General features: G+C 42.9%; 1 protein-coding gene across 3 annotated transcripts in view; it reads left to right on the top strand.

Annotated features, from left to right (window-relative positions):
* ACBD6 (acyl-CoA binding domain containing 6) overlaps positions 1-16,604 on the top strand; it is a 102,312-nt gene that overhangs the window by 62,277 nt on the left and 23,431 nt on the right. The window contains exon 7 of one of the 3 annotated variants that reach the window (XM_053391330.1): positions 4,548-4,688. The exons of the other annotated variants lie outside the window; for them this stretch is intronic. Within the exon in view, the coding sequence (XP_053247305.1) occupies positions 4,548-4,673 (126 nt within the window). The 3' untranslated portion in view covers positions 4,674-4,688. Of the gene's footprint in view, positions 1-4,547; positions 4,689-16,604 lie in introns of those variants that run through there. 3 annotated transcript variants of the gene reach the window in all.

The raw sequence follows: 16,604 nt of genomic DNA, 5'->3' as shown, positions 1-16,604 counted from the left end.
CTGGTGTCTTGGGGGAGTTTATGTTAGTGTCCCCCCCATGGCTCAGATGCATGGCTGGCTCAATATCCACCAGGAGCTGTGGGTTCGTTATTGCGGGTCCAGGTTTGTGGAACTCGCTGCATGTTGTAGTCAGGCAGGCTCCTGACTTCATGATTTAAGCTCCTTTTTAGTCTTCCTGTATTGGTCTCTTGTGCACTGCTTAGAAACTACTGTGATTAAGCGGTATGCAAATGGTTGTATCATAATGTATAACCAACTGAATAGGTTGGTTTTTGCAGAATCTCCCAAGATAAGACCTGCATCGGTCCCCAAAAGTAGAAAACAAGTCCCTTTGCAAATTGTAGTAGCACATGGCTTCTGCTACTTTCACAGTGTTTACACATGGAACTTTATTATAGCAGGCATTAGAATTAAAAATTAAACAAATATCCAGGCATAGTGTCCCACTCTACATTTGCTAGAAATTTGCACAATATTCTCCCATCAGCCTCATTAAAAGGTGTCTGAATCTCTAAACCAGTTACTACTTTTTTCTCCTCACATTAAAATTAACAGAAAGAATCTGCCGTATCTGCCGTTCTTAAGAATCTGATCAGTTTTAAGAAGATCAGTTAGTTGGGTTTACCTCCCTGCAGAGATGTGAGTTTTGATAGCTTGTCCACCTAGCTGAGCATTGTCTCCAATATTGTAGACTACACTGAATGGTTTCAGACTTGGGGCGTTCCCAGCCCTTCCCAGAGGTGGCAGAGAGTGAAGCTGGGAGTTTCAGCATGCAGAACTAATGCCCTACCACTGAGCTATGACCCGTCATTATACAAACAGGGCTCCCATTCTACCAGTCTGAGTTACATAATTGCAATCTCTTATAGATGGTTGACCTGGATGATTAAGTGATCTGACTGCTTAAAGCATTTCTGCTTCTGTATGACAACCTGAACTGTCTAAATCCTTAAGTCTGTGTATCAGTCATGTATCAAAATACTATATCTTATAGTGGTCTGACCCCAGGGAATTCAGACATTTCCACTAGCCTATGAAACATGCCTTGTATTAAGCCCATTTTATAACCATTCCACAAGCATTAGTGTAGATGTCAGAAATGCATGTAATGATATATATATATACTTTACCTCCATGAAGGTGGTCGTTTTTTTGCCCACCAGCCAATTAACTAACTATATAAAAAGCCTTTATCAAATGCATTATAATAGCCATTCAGGGCTATCCTTTTTTCATTACCCCTCTCTGTAGTAATGGAAGATGGTATTGTCTCAGCATCCCTTTTAGATTACTAAGTGCTTAATAACTATTCTGTTGTTGCTCTCTGTAGTTCTGACGGACTGCTGTAATACCATTTTGAACCTGCAACTAGGGAGTGTTATGTGAAAGCAAGTGCCAATGTGAGTGTCTTTATGTAGAGGGTAGAACTTTGAAGCTGAGATAATGTCAAGGAAGACTCTGTTCTAATAGAAATAAAAAGCAGCAAATGTGGTAATCAAATTCAGATAAATTAGTATTGGCAGATTCAGAATGATGTACTTGCTTGAGCAATCTTTCAAAATTCTTTCTTGTATACTGCTGCCATCTCTATATTTATTATTATAATAATATGATCCATGAGGCATTTGAGGGTGGCCTAGCTAATTCTAATTAATCCAGTCAGAGAGAGCAGCAGGGTAAGTGGAACAGTCTATCGGATTGAAATTCATAACTTAATTGAGGTCAAAGTCCTGGGCTGGGAGAACAAAAGTCTTTTGCTAGGATCAGGTGGATCAATAGCAATAAATATCTGGCTTGGATACAAGTACTTTATAGTGACAGATTATTTGACACTGGCCAGAGGGCTTGGTCTTGTTAAGGGCAGTGTCCTGTACAGTATTCCACAAGTTATGTTTGTAGTCTTTCCAAGACCATAGGAGCCCAGAAGGGGAATCGTGTGATATATTATAGGCTGCCTAGAGGCATGGAAGGATGCAATTTAGAGAACTCCCATAGAAATGGTGAAGAGCTAGCTACAGTTTATTGATGTATCTTCAGTAGTTCAAGGACTTTAGTCACATTAGCAGTGGCTGAGGTCAAAAGAACTTGCTTACAGCTTGCAGAAATAAGCAGCTTACCCTCAGGCTTGTCCACAGAAGGACCACTAGGAGGTAGGAGACATCTGTGCTGATTACAATCCTGCTCCATATCACAGGCAGTGGGTTAGTAACATACTGGTTGAAACAAAGTAGAATATTTTCTGCAACGTGGCTTTCAAAATACAGTATAGACCAAGCATTTTGTTTCCATAAACATTCAGCTTTTGCGGGGGGGGGGCATAACTGTGGTGCGGCCACAGAGAATACATAATGTTATCAACTTTGCATAGTAGATAGTGGAGGCAAAGAAGTACTTTCTGTCTTTTGAAAATAGAAGAAGAAGAAGAGTTTGGATTTGATATCCCGCCTTTCACTCCCTCTAAGGAGTCTCAAAGCGGCTAACATTCTCCTTTCCCTTCCTCCCCCACAACGAACACTCTGTGCGGTGAGAGGGGCTGAGAGACTTCAAAGAAGTGTGACTGGCCCAAGGTCACCCAGCAGCCGCATGTGGAGGAGTGGAGACGCGAACCCGGTTCCCCAGATTACGAGACTACCGCTTTTAACCACTACACCACACTGGCTCTCCACTAAGCATAGTGGATGTGGTACTTAACAAAAAAAGTATAGGGTCCAACCTGTTGTTCATGAGGAATGGTGCATAAGAACAGACAGACTACTGCATCAAAATTGCAATGATGTTATACAGTGGTACCTCGGGTTAAGTACTTAATTCATTCCAGAGGTCTGTACTTAACCTGAAACTGTTCTTAACCTGAAGCACCAGTTTAGCTAATGGGGCCTCCTGCTGCTGCCGCGCCGCTGGAGCACGCTTTCTGTTCTCATCCTGAAGCAAAGTTCTTAACCTGAAGCACTATTTCTGGGTTAGCAGAGTCTGCAACCTGAAGTGTATGTAACCTGAAGCATATGTAACCCGAGGTACCACTGTAGTAGAAATACTAAGAAAGCCTCTTTGGACAAAGTGCAGAACTGGGTAAGGTTTTGATCATCAGTAGTTTTGTATTGTTGGACAATATTGGGGATTTTCAGCCTTGTCAAGTGTTGCAGTGTCAATTCTAATAATTCAGAGTTTTGCAACTCTCTGCAAGCACTTATTTGTAATAGTTATGCTTCAGTGTTTTGGGGAACAGCATCTGGGTGTGAAAAAGTAAATGTAAAAAAATCATTTGCTTTTTATATTTTAATACACTTGGGCAATAATATTCATTATTTTCAGAACTCAGGAGTCCAAAATACGCTTTGGGTTTGAAACACAAGTTACCGTATTTTTCACTCCATAAGACACACTTTCCCCCTCCTAAAAAGTAAGGGAAAATGTCTGTGCGTCTTATGAAGCGAATGCTGCGCGGAGGAGGGGCGTGTAAGTGGCTCCTGTCCGCTTTGCTGCTTTTAAGCGAGCCACAGAGGAGGGATGGCTCCCGTCCATCCCTCCTCCACGGCTCGCTTTAAAGCAGAAAAGCGGACAGGAGCCGCCCGCTTTGCTGCTTTAAATACCTTAGTTTAGTACAACATTTGTTTCAGAATATTTTTTTTCGTGTTGTCCTCCTCTAAAACCTAGGTGCGTGTTATGGTCAGGTGCATCTTATGGTGCGAAAAATATATTTCTAGTCTCTGCCAACTATAAAAGCAATCTGAAATCACATGCTAAATGGAACTGAAAGTAGGCTAATTCCTTTGTCTGAATAGGATTCAGCATACATAGATCTAGGGGTGAAATGTAGGCCAGCTTCTTCCTTCTTACCTATGTCATAAGAACATAACAAGAGCCTGCTGCATCAGGGCAGTGGCCTATCTAGTCCATCATCCTGTTCTCACCAGATACCTATGGGAAACCCATGTAGGATCCATGCACAAGAGCCCTCTCCCCTCCTTCCAGCAACTGGTACTCCGAAGCATTACAGCCTTCAACTGTGGAGGCAGAGCATAGCCCTTATGACTAGTAGCCCTTGATAGCCCTCTCCTCCATGAACTTGTCTAATCCTCTTTTAAAGCTACCTAGTTTGGTGGCCATCACTGCCTCCTGTGGGAGCCAGTTTCCTAGTTTTAACTGTGCTGTAGGAAGAAGTGCTTTTTCTTCGATCTGTCCTTAATCTTCCAACCGTCAGCTTCATTGGATGTCCACAAGTTCTTATATTATGAGATGGGGAGAAAAACTCTTCTCTATCCACTTTCTCCACGCCATGCATAATTTTATAAGCTATCCTCTTACTCGCCTTTTTTCTAAACTAAAAAATCCCAAACGCTAAAACCTTTCCTCATAGTGGAAGTTGTACCATCCCCTTATCATCCTTTTCTGAACCTTTCCAACTGTACAATATCCTCTTTGAGGTGGGGCGACCAGAACTGCATCTTGATAGATTTGTATAGTGGCATTATGATATTGGCAGCTTTTTATTTTCAATTCTTTTCCTAATGATCCCTAGTATGGAATTTGCCTTTTTTTTTTTACAGCTTCCACACACTGGGCCAGCATCTTCATCAAGCTATCTACTACAGCACCAAGGATTCGTTCCTGGTCAATCAATACTAATGAGCATATATGTGAAATTAAGATTTGTTTTGGCCGGACATGCATAACTTTATACTTGTTTACATTGAATTGCGTTTGCCATTCATTCAGTTTGGAGACGTACTTTTGGAGCTATTCAGCTTTTTCGTTATTTTAGTATCATCACCAAACTTGACCATCTCACTGCTCATCCCTGACTCTGAACTGTTTATGAACAAGTTAAAACAGCACAGATCCCAATACAGATCCTTGGGGATCCCATTTTCTAAATCTCTCCATTCGGAGAACCGTCTGTTTATTTCTCCTTTTGCTTCTTGCAATTTAACCAATACCTGATCCACAAGAGGACCTTTCCTATTATTCCTTTACTACTGAACTTACTCAGAAGTCTTTGGTGAGGTACTTTGAAGCTCTTTGAAAGTTCAAGTACACTATGTCTCCAGGAATCTCCCCTATCTATATGCTTGATGACATACTCAAAGAACTTCAATAGATTCATGAGTCAGGACTTCCCCTTGCAGAAGCCACGCTGGCTCTGCTTTAGTAGGTAAAGGTAAATGACCCCTGGACGATTGAGTCCAGTCCAAGGTGACTATGGGGTACGACGCTCATCTCGCTTTCAGGCTGAGGGAGCCAGTGTTTGTCTACAGACAGCTTTCCGGATCATGTGGTCAGCATGACTTAAATTGCTTCTGGCACAATGGGACACCGTGATGAGTGCCAGAGTGCATGGAAATGCCGTTTACCTTCCAGCTGCAGCAGTATCAGATGCTTGGTTATTTTATCTTTAACAATACTTTCCACCAGTTTTCAGGGGGTGGATAATTAGGTAACGGGACTATAATTTCCAGGACACCCCCCCTCCGCAAGATTTCTTTTAAAAATGAGTGTTACTTTGGCCACTTTCCAGTCCTACTCTTGGGGCCCAATATCACCACCCGTAATGATTCGGAAGCAAATCAGCAACACCTGCTGCTTAATAAGATATGATACATTTCCCCGTTTTTTCTCCAAATTTTGTCCTAAGAATGTGAGGTTCACCCTCAAACTGGTGGTATACAGCACCACGTGTGTGTGTGTGTGTGTGTGTGTGTGTGTGTGTGTGTGTTAAAAAGACTAAAAGGAAGTTGCAACTTTTGGAGTGTGTCCCTCAAGCAACCACATTTCACGTCTAGATTGCATGTAGCGTATTGAGTATTGAGCCATTTTCCACTACAGTGGTACCTCGCAAGACGAATGCCTCGCAAGATAAAAAACTCGCTAGACGAAAGGGTTTTTTGAGCTGCTTCGCGAGACGATTTTCCCTATGGGCTTGCTTCGCAAGACGGAAACGTCTTGCAAGTTTGTTTCCTTTTTCTTAACACCGTTAATACAGTTGCGACTTGACTTCGAGGAGCAACTCATAGAACGCGGTGTGGTAGCCTTTTTTGAGGTTTTTAAAGACTTTGGTGATTTTTGAAGCTTTTCCAAAACTTTCCCGACACCATGCTTCGCAAGACGAAAAAAATCGCAAGACGACAAAACTCGCAGAACGAATTAATTTCGTCTTACGAGGCACCACTGTATAAGATAAATGTGCAAAGTGATTCTCAGTCACTCATTATAAGTGGAATCCGCTTGTTTGCTTACGAAGTCTTGCTCTAATAGCCTAACTTTATCCCAAATGTGCATTTTAAATATGAAGTAAGTATAACGTAGACTTTTCAGGAAACAACTGGTATTTCTGTGTCTTAATTGAATCGTGGCGCTGTGGGTAAAACCTCAGCGCCTAGGACTTGCCGATCGTCAGGTCGGCGGTTCGAATCCCCGCGGCGGGGTGCGCTCCCGCTGCTCGGTCCCAGCGCCTGCCAACCTAGCAGTTCGAAAGCACCCCCGGGTGCAAGTAGATAAATAGGGACCGCTTACTAGCGGGAAGGTAAATGGCGTTTCCGTGTGCTGCGCTGGCTCGCCAGATGCAGCTTGTCACGCTGGCCACGTGACCTGGAAGTGTCTTCGGACAGCGCTGGCCCCCGGCCTCTTAAGCGAGATGGGCGCGCAACCTCAGAGTCGGACACGACTGGCCCGTACAGGCAGGGGTACCTTTACCTTTACCTTTTTAATTGAATTGTGACTACCTACAAGTGTTGTAACACAGTTACAGTTAACCGCTCCTTCTAAATACCTACATGCTAATTTAGGCTGCAGCTCTTTTTAGGCATTCACATTAACTGTGGGAGTGTCATGAGGATGAATACACATGCTCTGCTTTCCCTTTGCCATTCCTGACACCTTTTGCCAGTTAGAGGGTGAAGGTCTGAAGCAAGGGAGCTCCCTGTACTTGGGGAGGCTCTGGAATATCAGGGTTTTTAAATATGCAGGGAACCTTCACGAATACAGGAAGCTCCCCACTTCAGATCTTCATCCTCGCAACTCATACGGGGCAATTTGGGGGGAATGTAGAGCTAGTGCAAGTGTCTGCACTCATCACAAGTTAACCCCTAATCAGAAGCCCTGAAAAGGGCTTATGTGCTTGTTGATCTGCTACACACTGCGGCGGGAAGGACTGAAAATAAAAAGGGCAAAGTTTGCTCAATGTATGAGCTTTACCCTTCTGTAAAATGATTTTGAGCATTTCAGCTGCACTAACTATGCTGTAATCTTTGTTGCCATTAAGCTGATTATGCCTGCCCCAGGATTCCTCCAACTAATCCTGAAATATTGCAACTGGTAGCTTTTCATTTTAACACAATTAAAAAAAATCCATGCAGTTTGACTTCACTGGTCTTTTAAAAACTGACTGCACTATATTACAGGGATCACTTCATAAAATATTTGTTTTTGTTAATGCTTGAAGCTAGAATATAATAATGGACTTGTGCAGCAGAGGAAAAATCTCTTGATCCGTTAGTTACATACACTTTGTGGAATTTAGATAAAGTGATACACTCTTTCGAAAAAAGAAGTGCATACTGCATTGTTCTGATATTAATAACATTTTGGCCATATGTTGAAAACAACAGCTCTATCTCTAAACAGCTGAGTTGAATATCTCTAAAACTCTCTGCTAATGACCAGACATTTCACTTGCATAATGTAAGGTAGCATGCCCTGCGCTACTCTTTTTTAATATGCTTTTTTTGTAACAGAGTGTTTTGCAACTTTGCTTCTTCCTTATTACCTCACCTAAACTAAGGAATTCTTGGCCATGCCTTCTGAGTCTGCCAAATGCCCAATTAGGAAACCTGTTTTTCGGGTTTTGTGATTTTAGTTTCAGAACAAAGATTCTGTCATGGGATTTGTCATTTTGAGACTTGTTGCTATAAATAAATGCATCCTTTTTCATCAGCAGCTTGGTGTTTAAGGAAATGCAATACCTTAAATTAAAGCAGTACATTTACATCAGTGGAATCTGATTGTGACCATGTGGAAAAGGTGGGGAGTCACTTCAGGTCAGAAAAGTGAAAGCCTTTGTGTAGTCTCCACTTGCCTAATATATGGCACTGTTACAGCCTTGGGATAATCCCTTTAGATTACTCTGTGGCAGTGCTTAGTGGATGCTTATTTTGAGGTGGCTGCCTTGCCTCTAACCATTACAGTGGGTTTGCAATGCAGCTGCCTGTCGGCCAGAGTTGTAGCACTTGTGAGTGTTGGGACTCCCTCCCCCTCCACCCACCCAGCAGCCTTTTTAAAAATTATTTTTCACGTTACAGAAGCCTTAATCCCATGAGCTCACCTTTTAATAACAGGAAAGTGTATGTGCTCTCTTTGCCATGCTCATTGCCACTTGAGGGGTAACTCATTCCTGAGGAACATTCATAATGGAATTCAAGGCTGCTTTCCTGCCCCCCCTTCCTCCTAAGGGTACTCACAGCTTGGTTTTTGCAGGTTGCTGTGAAGCATGCCATGTGGGTTCAAGGACACGCTCCCAGTTTAATGTGCACAGGCATGCTCCTGCTTGCGCTCTGATTGGCAAGGTTAACTCTGAGAGGCGCTGAGAGGCTGCAGCTTTTTAAACTGATTTGATTAGAACCACTACTTTATTCCCCTTCACTCCCCCTCCCCTAACCACTACCTCCTGATCCTTTTAACATTGGTCCAATAACCATTCACTCTGTCCCTCACCACCCCCCTATCCTATTTTCATGCTGAATTTTGACATTTTATAAAATAGATTAAGAAGCTCTAGAGGAAGGATTTAGGCACTAATATATGTCTCCTGGGTGCATTGTTTTCTGAAACTGGCTGAAAGTGTGATTCCCTTTCCCTTATTTTCCTAGCAGTTTTCTGGTGCCACTGTGTCAGCACGCAGATTTTAGGGTGTATGGCGAACAGAGAGGTGTATCCTGATCTCCCATTTTAAAATATATCTTTTTTGTGATTTAGACCTTTGCAAAAGATTAGATTTCGGTCGTGGCCACTGTGTGCTTTATGCTTCTTCTGATAAAGCTGTGCAGTGTTTGGGCTCCTTTTAACAAATCTTTGACTACTCCTGTCATGACTTCCTCACTGACTGCTTGCTTTTGTAATGTTGTCATGTTCATGACAGCATTTGAGACTGAACGTGTTCACATTTCCCCCTTGGTTGTTCCCAAACGTATTCTTCATGCTGAGTGTTTTTTATTATTTAAAAAAACTTCATGCCTATCAACAAATCCGTAAGCTATACTTTTCCGGACACCTAAAATTTTGTTTATTTCGGTAATCTGACTTCTGAGGAGATATGTATAGGATTGCAATCTTATTAAAAAGAACATCAAAAGGTGCAGAAATAGGGAAGCCGTCCTAATGACATCCATACTGTGGAATCCCTTTACTTTACCATTTGAATTTAATCTAAGCTGCTATTACTGAGTCTGTAGTATGTTGCTGCCGGAATTTGTCTCTTAAGTGTTGAGGACAGCTAAGCTTGCAAAACTACCTCTAGTTGAAGTAGCACAAACAGTGTAGTATAAACACAATCCCCTAACCAATTTATTAAATCCTGACATACTGCATTACTTAAGAGTTCTCAGGGAGAATTGAAGCCTTTCTGACTGGCTTCCGCATTGCGGGGGAAATTTTTAGTGACATTTAAAAGGTTTCTCTTGTGCTTCTTTTTTAATGGGATATATAAAAAAGGCTTGTTTTAGGCCAGCAAATGGGACGACAATCCAATTTCCCCTGATTCCATCAAGACACTCTCAAAGCATTAGCTCGTGCAGTTAAAACAAAAACAAAAGCCCACATACTTGCTTGACCCTTTGCACCTGATAGCTCAGAAAAGTGGCTTGATGTGTAGGTATTTATTCACTGCTATATATACCTATGCACTCAAGTACATTCGGAAGCAAAAACGAAGCTTAGTAAGAGTGTTTCCATTTACAGTATCATGCTGATTATATGAAAGAGATTGGGGAAGCTTTTGATCAAGGTGGGTAGTCCTTGACTTTCCAGACTCCCCTTTCCCAGGAAAAAGCCAGGCTTGGATTAGCAGAGAGTTGGATGGGGGTGAAAGCCAGCCCAGGAAGCTATTAGAGCAGCCTTCACCAGCTGGTGCCCTCCAGCTGTATGACCATGTGGTTGGGGCTGATTTGAGTTGTAGCCCAAAACATATGGAGGGCACCAGGTTGGTTTGAGGAAGCTGCTGGGTCTCTGGGCCACATCTGAGGTTTTAGTGTGTAATTTCAATAAATGCATGTGCTTAAAGGTCAGTTGTGACCAAGACATACACGTTAGCTGTCTTTTGGAATATAATTTACTGGCTTGTATATGCATTTCGGGACGCAGGTGGTGCTGTGGGTTAAAGCACAGAGCCTAGGACTTGCCGATCAGAAGGTCGGCGGTTCGAATCCCCATGACGGGGTTAGCTCCCGTTGCTTGGTCCCAGCTCCTGCCAACCTAGTAGTTCGAAAGCACGTCAAAGTGCAAGTAGATAAATAGGTACCTCTCCAGCGGGAAGGTAGATGGCATTTCCGTGCACTGCTCTGGTTTTTCCAGAAGCGGCTTAGTCATGCTGACCACATGACCTGGAAGCCGTCTGTGGACAAACATCGGCTCCCTCGGCCTGTAAAGCGAGATGAGCTTCGCAACCCCAGAGTCGGCCATGACTGGACCTAATGGTCAGGGTTCCCTTTACATTTATATGCATTTAGCCTCCCATCATGGAGAATCTCTCATAGGTCCAGTCCTTTGTCAGGCAGTGTGGGGCAGCCTGCTTTAAGGTGGCAGATTTGGCAATGTCATTAAAGGGCAGCAAATAGTACTGGTCATTAATCTTTTCCCGTTATTGAGGGACATTTAAATTTTCTCTTAAAGGACACCAAAGTGCTGTGGCCTGTAACTGTTACGAAAAAGGAGCAATGCAGAAGCGAGCTCCAGGTGGCTGGAATGCCAAACAGGATGTGAATGTTATGGGACTGTACCGTGGGAACCAGGGACAGTCTATTCTGTGCACTGAGCACCGGATGTTAGCTCAGAGTGTCACATGACCCTGTACTGGAAGTACATGGGAGGAGTTTTTATTCTTTCTCTGCTGTTGGAGATGAGAGAGAGCAGACACGATTTCTCTGTACTGCTGGAAAGACAGGAATAAAGGCATGTAAATACATTTCTGTCTGTCTCTTTCCCCTCCCTGGGAATGGGAGGGGTGAAGTGGTGTGTTCTTCACGTTGAGAAGGATCGCCGATAAAGACCTCCCCTGATCTTGCCGGGAGTTGCAGACAGGGAGGTCAACAAGGATTCAAGCCGGGCACCTGGAGGGTGGCCAATTCCTCTGGCTTTTGGCTTGAATCAACAGTAACTGTTGTCTGTGGAGGCTGGTAGCCCATTTTTGCTTTCTTCTTGCCCATTACAGTCTTAACAACAATGGCTTCAATGTACCCTGTGCCACAGCAGTGATATCTAAGGCTTAGGGAGGAGAAACTTTACGCCAGAACCCTCACAAGCCTTCACCAGTTATCCCTGTCACCAGGAAGAGCCAGGAGGTGCTGATTACCCATTGGTAGAGAATTAGAGGATGCTTCACCATCTAGAGCCCAGGGAGGCTTGTAGCTCAGCAATAGAAAACATGCTTTGCATGCACTAGGGCTCAGGTTCAATCCATACAACTCTTAAGTAGGGCTGGGAAGGTTCCCAGTCTGAAACTCTGGAGAACAACTACCAGTCCTTGTACACAGTACTGAGCTAAATGGACCAGTTGCCTGACTTGAACTAAGGCAGTTCCCTGAGCTCCTTCTTCTGACGCTACCCAGACATACATAGTCACTACAGAACTTTCGGGTGAAAGACATGGGGAACCTTACTCACTGCCTTTCCCCTCTTGTTACATACCTATTATTTATTTTGGAAATTTCTGGGCATTTAAAAATAGCTAAGTGGTATATAATTTTCAATAAAACATAACAAAAAAATCATGATATAAAAGCACTAAACATAAAAACACAAAACAGTAAAATACACAGCAGAGGTTCAAAGATATGGGGGGGAGAATAAGCTTAGGGGGCAGGAAACACATTAGTAAAAACTTGTTTTCACAAGGTTCCTGAAACAGAATTTGCATTTTAGGTTATTAAGATTTTGCCAGATTTTTGAATCTTACACCGTCCCATGAGTTCTTATGCACTTTATTAATAAAAATACATAGTGGCCACATTCAGATGTAACCATTCTTTCTTGCACTCTTCTCTTTCTCTTTATTCCTCTGAGAGCAAAAAAGGACAGAGGAAGAGAATACAGATGGGAACTATCTTGTTTTCTGGATAGGTTACTTCCTGGTTCACACTGAGAAGCTCTTTTTTCAGTGTCCCCAGAGGTGGAAATGAGGGCTGCCGATAGAAATCAGTGCACAAATCTTAAGACTTTTAATGTTGCTGGAACTGGACACCAGTGTGTCCACCACCAGGCCCTCTCAAAAATCCAGAGGGGCCCAGGCCACTTCCAGTTATTAAAGCCCATAATAAAATAAAAAATGAACAAGACCTAAAAACACATAGATTATAATACTTTACTATTTGAAGCACCATATTATTAATCTCTATTGCCACTCTGGGCCCCTTTTGTGAGGAGGGCTGTGAGATAAATTTCAGAAAATAAAAAAATAAATTTCAACATAACTCAGTAGCACTGGGCCTTTTGTGAAACCAGGTTAAGGATGAGTACTTGCACAGTTGTGCCCTGCTACTAGCAGACTGTAGGTTTTATAAATACATACAGAAATAATTAAAATCTAAGGGGTTTAGAAGGGGTAATCTCCTTTCAATAATCTCTGCCACAAAGCCTGTAAAGTCACTGCTGGCAGAGAGCCCAAATCGGACCGGCTGTTGGATATCAGGATAGCACGTGCAGCTCGGGGTCCAGAGAGATTAAGTGAAATTACTGCCCTGCTGGCCCATCAGGCAGATATGAGGCTCTAGAATATGATCTTCACTGGCTAAGGTGAAACCCCATCTAGGACACCATTCTTGCACCAAAGAGCAGATCAACGTTCAGCTGATAGAAAGGGATTGTGGGCGGGGAGAGAAAGGGATGGGAAGGAAGAGAGGAAACCATGCACTGAAAGGCAGTAAGGAATCCTGGAATGAATTCAGGTAGGCTCCTGCTGTATGAAATCAGACATCTCCAGTTGTGAAAACAAATATAGCAAATTTTAAACATATTTTAATATAGCTTCTTGAACCATGCCCCAGCTAGCCTAATTAAAACAAATTCAAATTAGAAAATACTCTTAAAATGGGTGGCATGTTATTAAATATCTCATTCTACTACTGAATAAAACAGCCATCGTTCACTACATTTATCTGATGGATGTCTGCCAGAGATGGCTTTGGAAGAAATCAGATTCATCGTACCTGTGATTTATCAGATTGTTCTGCGTGATTCCTTAAAAGATGGTGCTTTCTGTTTTGCCAACCTGCTGCTTTTGCAGACTCCAAAAAGGCTATTTAAGTTTGGCTCTTTAGGAAGATCTTTAGTGAATTACTATTTTTATTCTTGGCTTAGTAGTTACATCAGCACTTCCCATACTCATTATAGCTGAAGCACCTGTATATTCTGAACTAAAACTGGAAGTAAAATTCACTCCAAAGTGTACTTCAGAATGCGTCAGTTACTCTACCATTTCCTTTGTTCCTATTGGAATGTGGGAAAGCCTACCAGAGTAGCAACTCATGCACAAAGGCAGCAAGTAGACATACATAATTTACAAACATAATTTAATTTGTATGATACCTTTCCATAGTTCAAACCATGCTCAAGGCGGCATAAAACATACAAAATGCATACAAAAATTGCAAACTCTTGTCTTAAAAATCATATCCTTCATGTTATTCCTATGCTTCTTCCATCCGTTGGGGATGTCCATTGTCAGCATAGAGGCAGGATATTAGGTAGCCAATACTGCATCTCAGATTATCTTGCCCATACTTGGTTTATTAAATTAATATATTTACAACCTGCCTTTCCCTCTAGTTGAGATGCAAGGCGGCTTACAACTTAAAAAAAAAACAATGATAAAATAAGGTAAAGGGACCCCTGACCATTAGGTCCAGTCGTGACCGACTCTGGGGTTGCGGCGCTCATCTCACTTTATTGGCCGAGGGAGCTGGCATACAGCTTCCGGGTCATGTGGTCAGCAGGACTAAGCCGCTTCTGGCAAAACCAGAGCAGCACACGGAAACGGCGTTTACCTTCCCACCGGAGCAGTACCTATTTATCTACTTGCACTTTGACGTGCTTTTGAACTGCTAGGTTGGCAGGAGCAGGGACCGAGCAACGAGAGTCCACCCCGTCACGGGGATTTGAACCGCCGACCTTCTGATCCAGAGTGATAAAAACGAACTAGTTAAACTGGTCAAAAACTAGAAAACATTTTGATTGACTTGAGAGGTGTTGCTCATGCACCTACTGGGAAGATCAGTGACATTGGTGAGCACAAGAGAAAAGGTCTTTTCGGTGGTGGTCCATAGCTGTGGAACTCCTTCCAAATGATTTACAGCTTGTTCAGGCATTTAAGGGGAAGCCCCAAAGACCTTTTTCTTCACTGCTACCTTCAGTTAATGTTTTGAATGACTTAACCAGAGCAACTTTGTTTAGTAGTACAGTGATACCTCCTTTGGCGGACAGGATCATTTCCAGAGGCCCGGTCAGATCCCAAGGTTTCCACAACCTGAGGACCACTTCTGTGCATGCGCGCACGGCGGTAGACAGCTTCTACGCATGTGTGCGTGGCGGTAGACTGCTTCTGTGCATGCAGCAAAACACTTCCGGGTTTGCCGCTTTCACAACCTGAAGTTTACGTTACCCGAGGGTAATGTAAGCTGAGATGCTACGGTATATATATTCTTCTGATGTGCCCACATAGCCAATGTTTCTGTATCATTTATTTTGCTGTACATTGCTTTAGGAGGGCATGTCTAAAATATGCAACTTACAAAAAAGCTTTTCATTAAAATTAGGCAAATAGATACCCTGTGTGAGGACTCAGTGGCTAGACATTGCTCACAGCCAAGGGCTTAGCAATTGCCAAAAGGATAGTCGGGAATGTCTCCAGCACCCCTGCCAGACTGGCTAGCAAGCCCCACTGTCGTTGCCTTTCCCTGTAGGGTTTACTTGCTTGTGTAAGAAATTTACAGGTACAGTTCCACCAACTCAGTTGAACTGCAGATTACGACCTGTCCAAGCCTTTTGCACCCCTCTCCTTTTGACTCATCAAGCTCCCTCCCTAACCCAGCAACCTTTCCCTCAAACGCACCACTTCCCAGGTTCTGTTTTGCTGAGAGAGATCACAGCCAAGGGTAATTGATGAGGTTCCCATCCGTTCCTACAGGTGGATAATTCTGTTGTGGCAGAGCATAATTACCCAGCTACAGAGCAGACTGATTGGAAAGAGGCAAGGCCAGAGCACTGACTCATGATGAGACCGGGTCCTTTAGTCTAACAGGAGCCTTTCTTCAATTTATATCTCAGAGTACCCTACTGTGCAGCGTGTGGAAATTACATAGTTAAGAGCAGATGCTGTACTGTTTGTTTTATTTTTAAAGTACAGTGGTACCTCGGGTTAAGTACTTAATTTGTTCTGGAGGTCTGTCCTTAACCTGAAACTGTTCTTAACCTGAAGCACCACTTTAGCTAATGGAGCCTCCTGCTGCCGCCACGCCGCTGGAGCACGATTTCTGTTCTCAACCTGAAGCAAAGTTCTTAACCTGAAGCACTATTTCTGGGTCAGCAGAGTCTGTAACCTGAAGCGTATGTAACCCGAGGTACCACTGTAAACACATTCCCCTAGCGAACTGCCGGGGCTTAAATGAGGCCAATTTTCTCTCTCCGCACTTCATCCTCCCTGGTTTAATCACATAGGTTCTGGAAGTCAGTGAGCATCAGTTCACGTTGGACCATTTTGGATTTTAAAAAATGCATTTCCTTTTAATTTACAAGTTTCGTGCTTTTACTCGTCAGGGAACCCTCTAGTATGCAGAAACCATTCCCTTGTTTTTGGTGGCTTTGTTTCACTTCCAAATTGATAAGCATGAGACTACTCAAATTCAGTATTAAGGACAATTAAGTACTGCCAGGAAACTGAAAGATTGCAATGTATCCCTAGTTGCTGAGGGCTCTGTAACATTCACTTCTTTTACATGAAGCACAAAAGCACAAGAAGGGGGAGATGCTGAAAGGAAAACAAGTGACTGTTCTAAACAATAGCAGAGGTTTGAATAAAGCAGGGATGTGGAAACACTGAAGTTTTAACAAAAATATTTTAACAAGGTGAAATAGTAGAGATGGATTCAATAGAGAAGCTAACACCTAAAAGCTTACACAACAGAGCCTTTCCAAACTTTCCAAACAGTACTCAAACATTGCTTTAAACTGTTGCTCCCCCTTCAGTGTCATCCCCTGCTAACTCAACCCAAACTTCTGTTATTTTAAACCCCTGCTTTTCCCCTGTCACTGTTCTCTCTTCCCACTCCCATGCCTGTTGTGCAGCCTTCCTTCACTTTTGCTTCCCTACCCTACTCTGAATTCATGCAATTCCAGGGTTGCATTGA

The sequence above is a fragment of the Podarcis raffonei genome, chromosome 6 (genome assembly GCF_027172205.1).
Source record: "Podarcis raffonei isolate rPodRaf1 chromosome 6, rPodRaf1.pri, whole genome shotgun sequence".
Lineage (NCBI taxonomy): Eukaryota > Metazoa > Chordata > Lepidosauria > Squamata > Lacertidae > Podarcis > Podarcis raffonei.
Note: the sequence above shows the minus strand (reverse complement) of the source record. Positions and strands in the feature narration are given on the sequence as shown.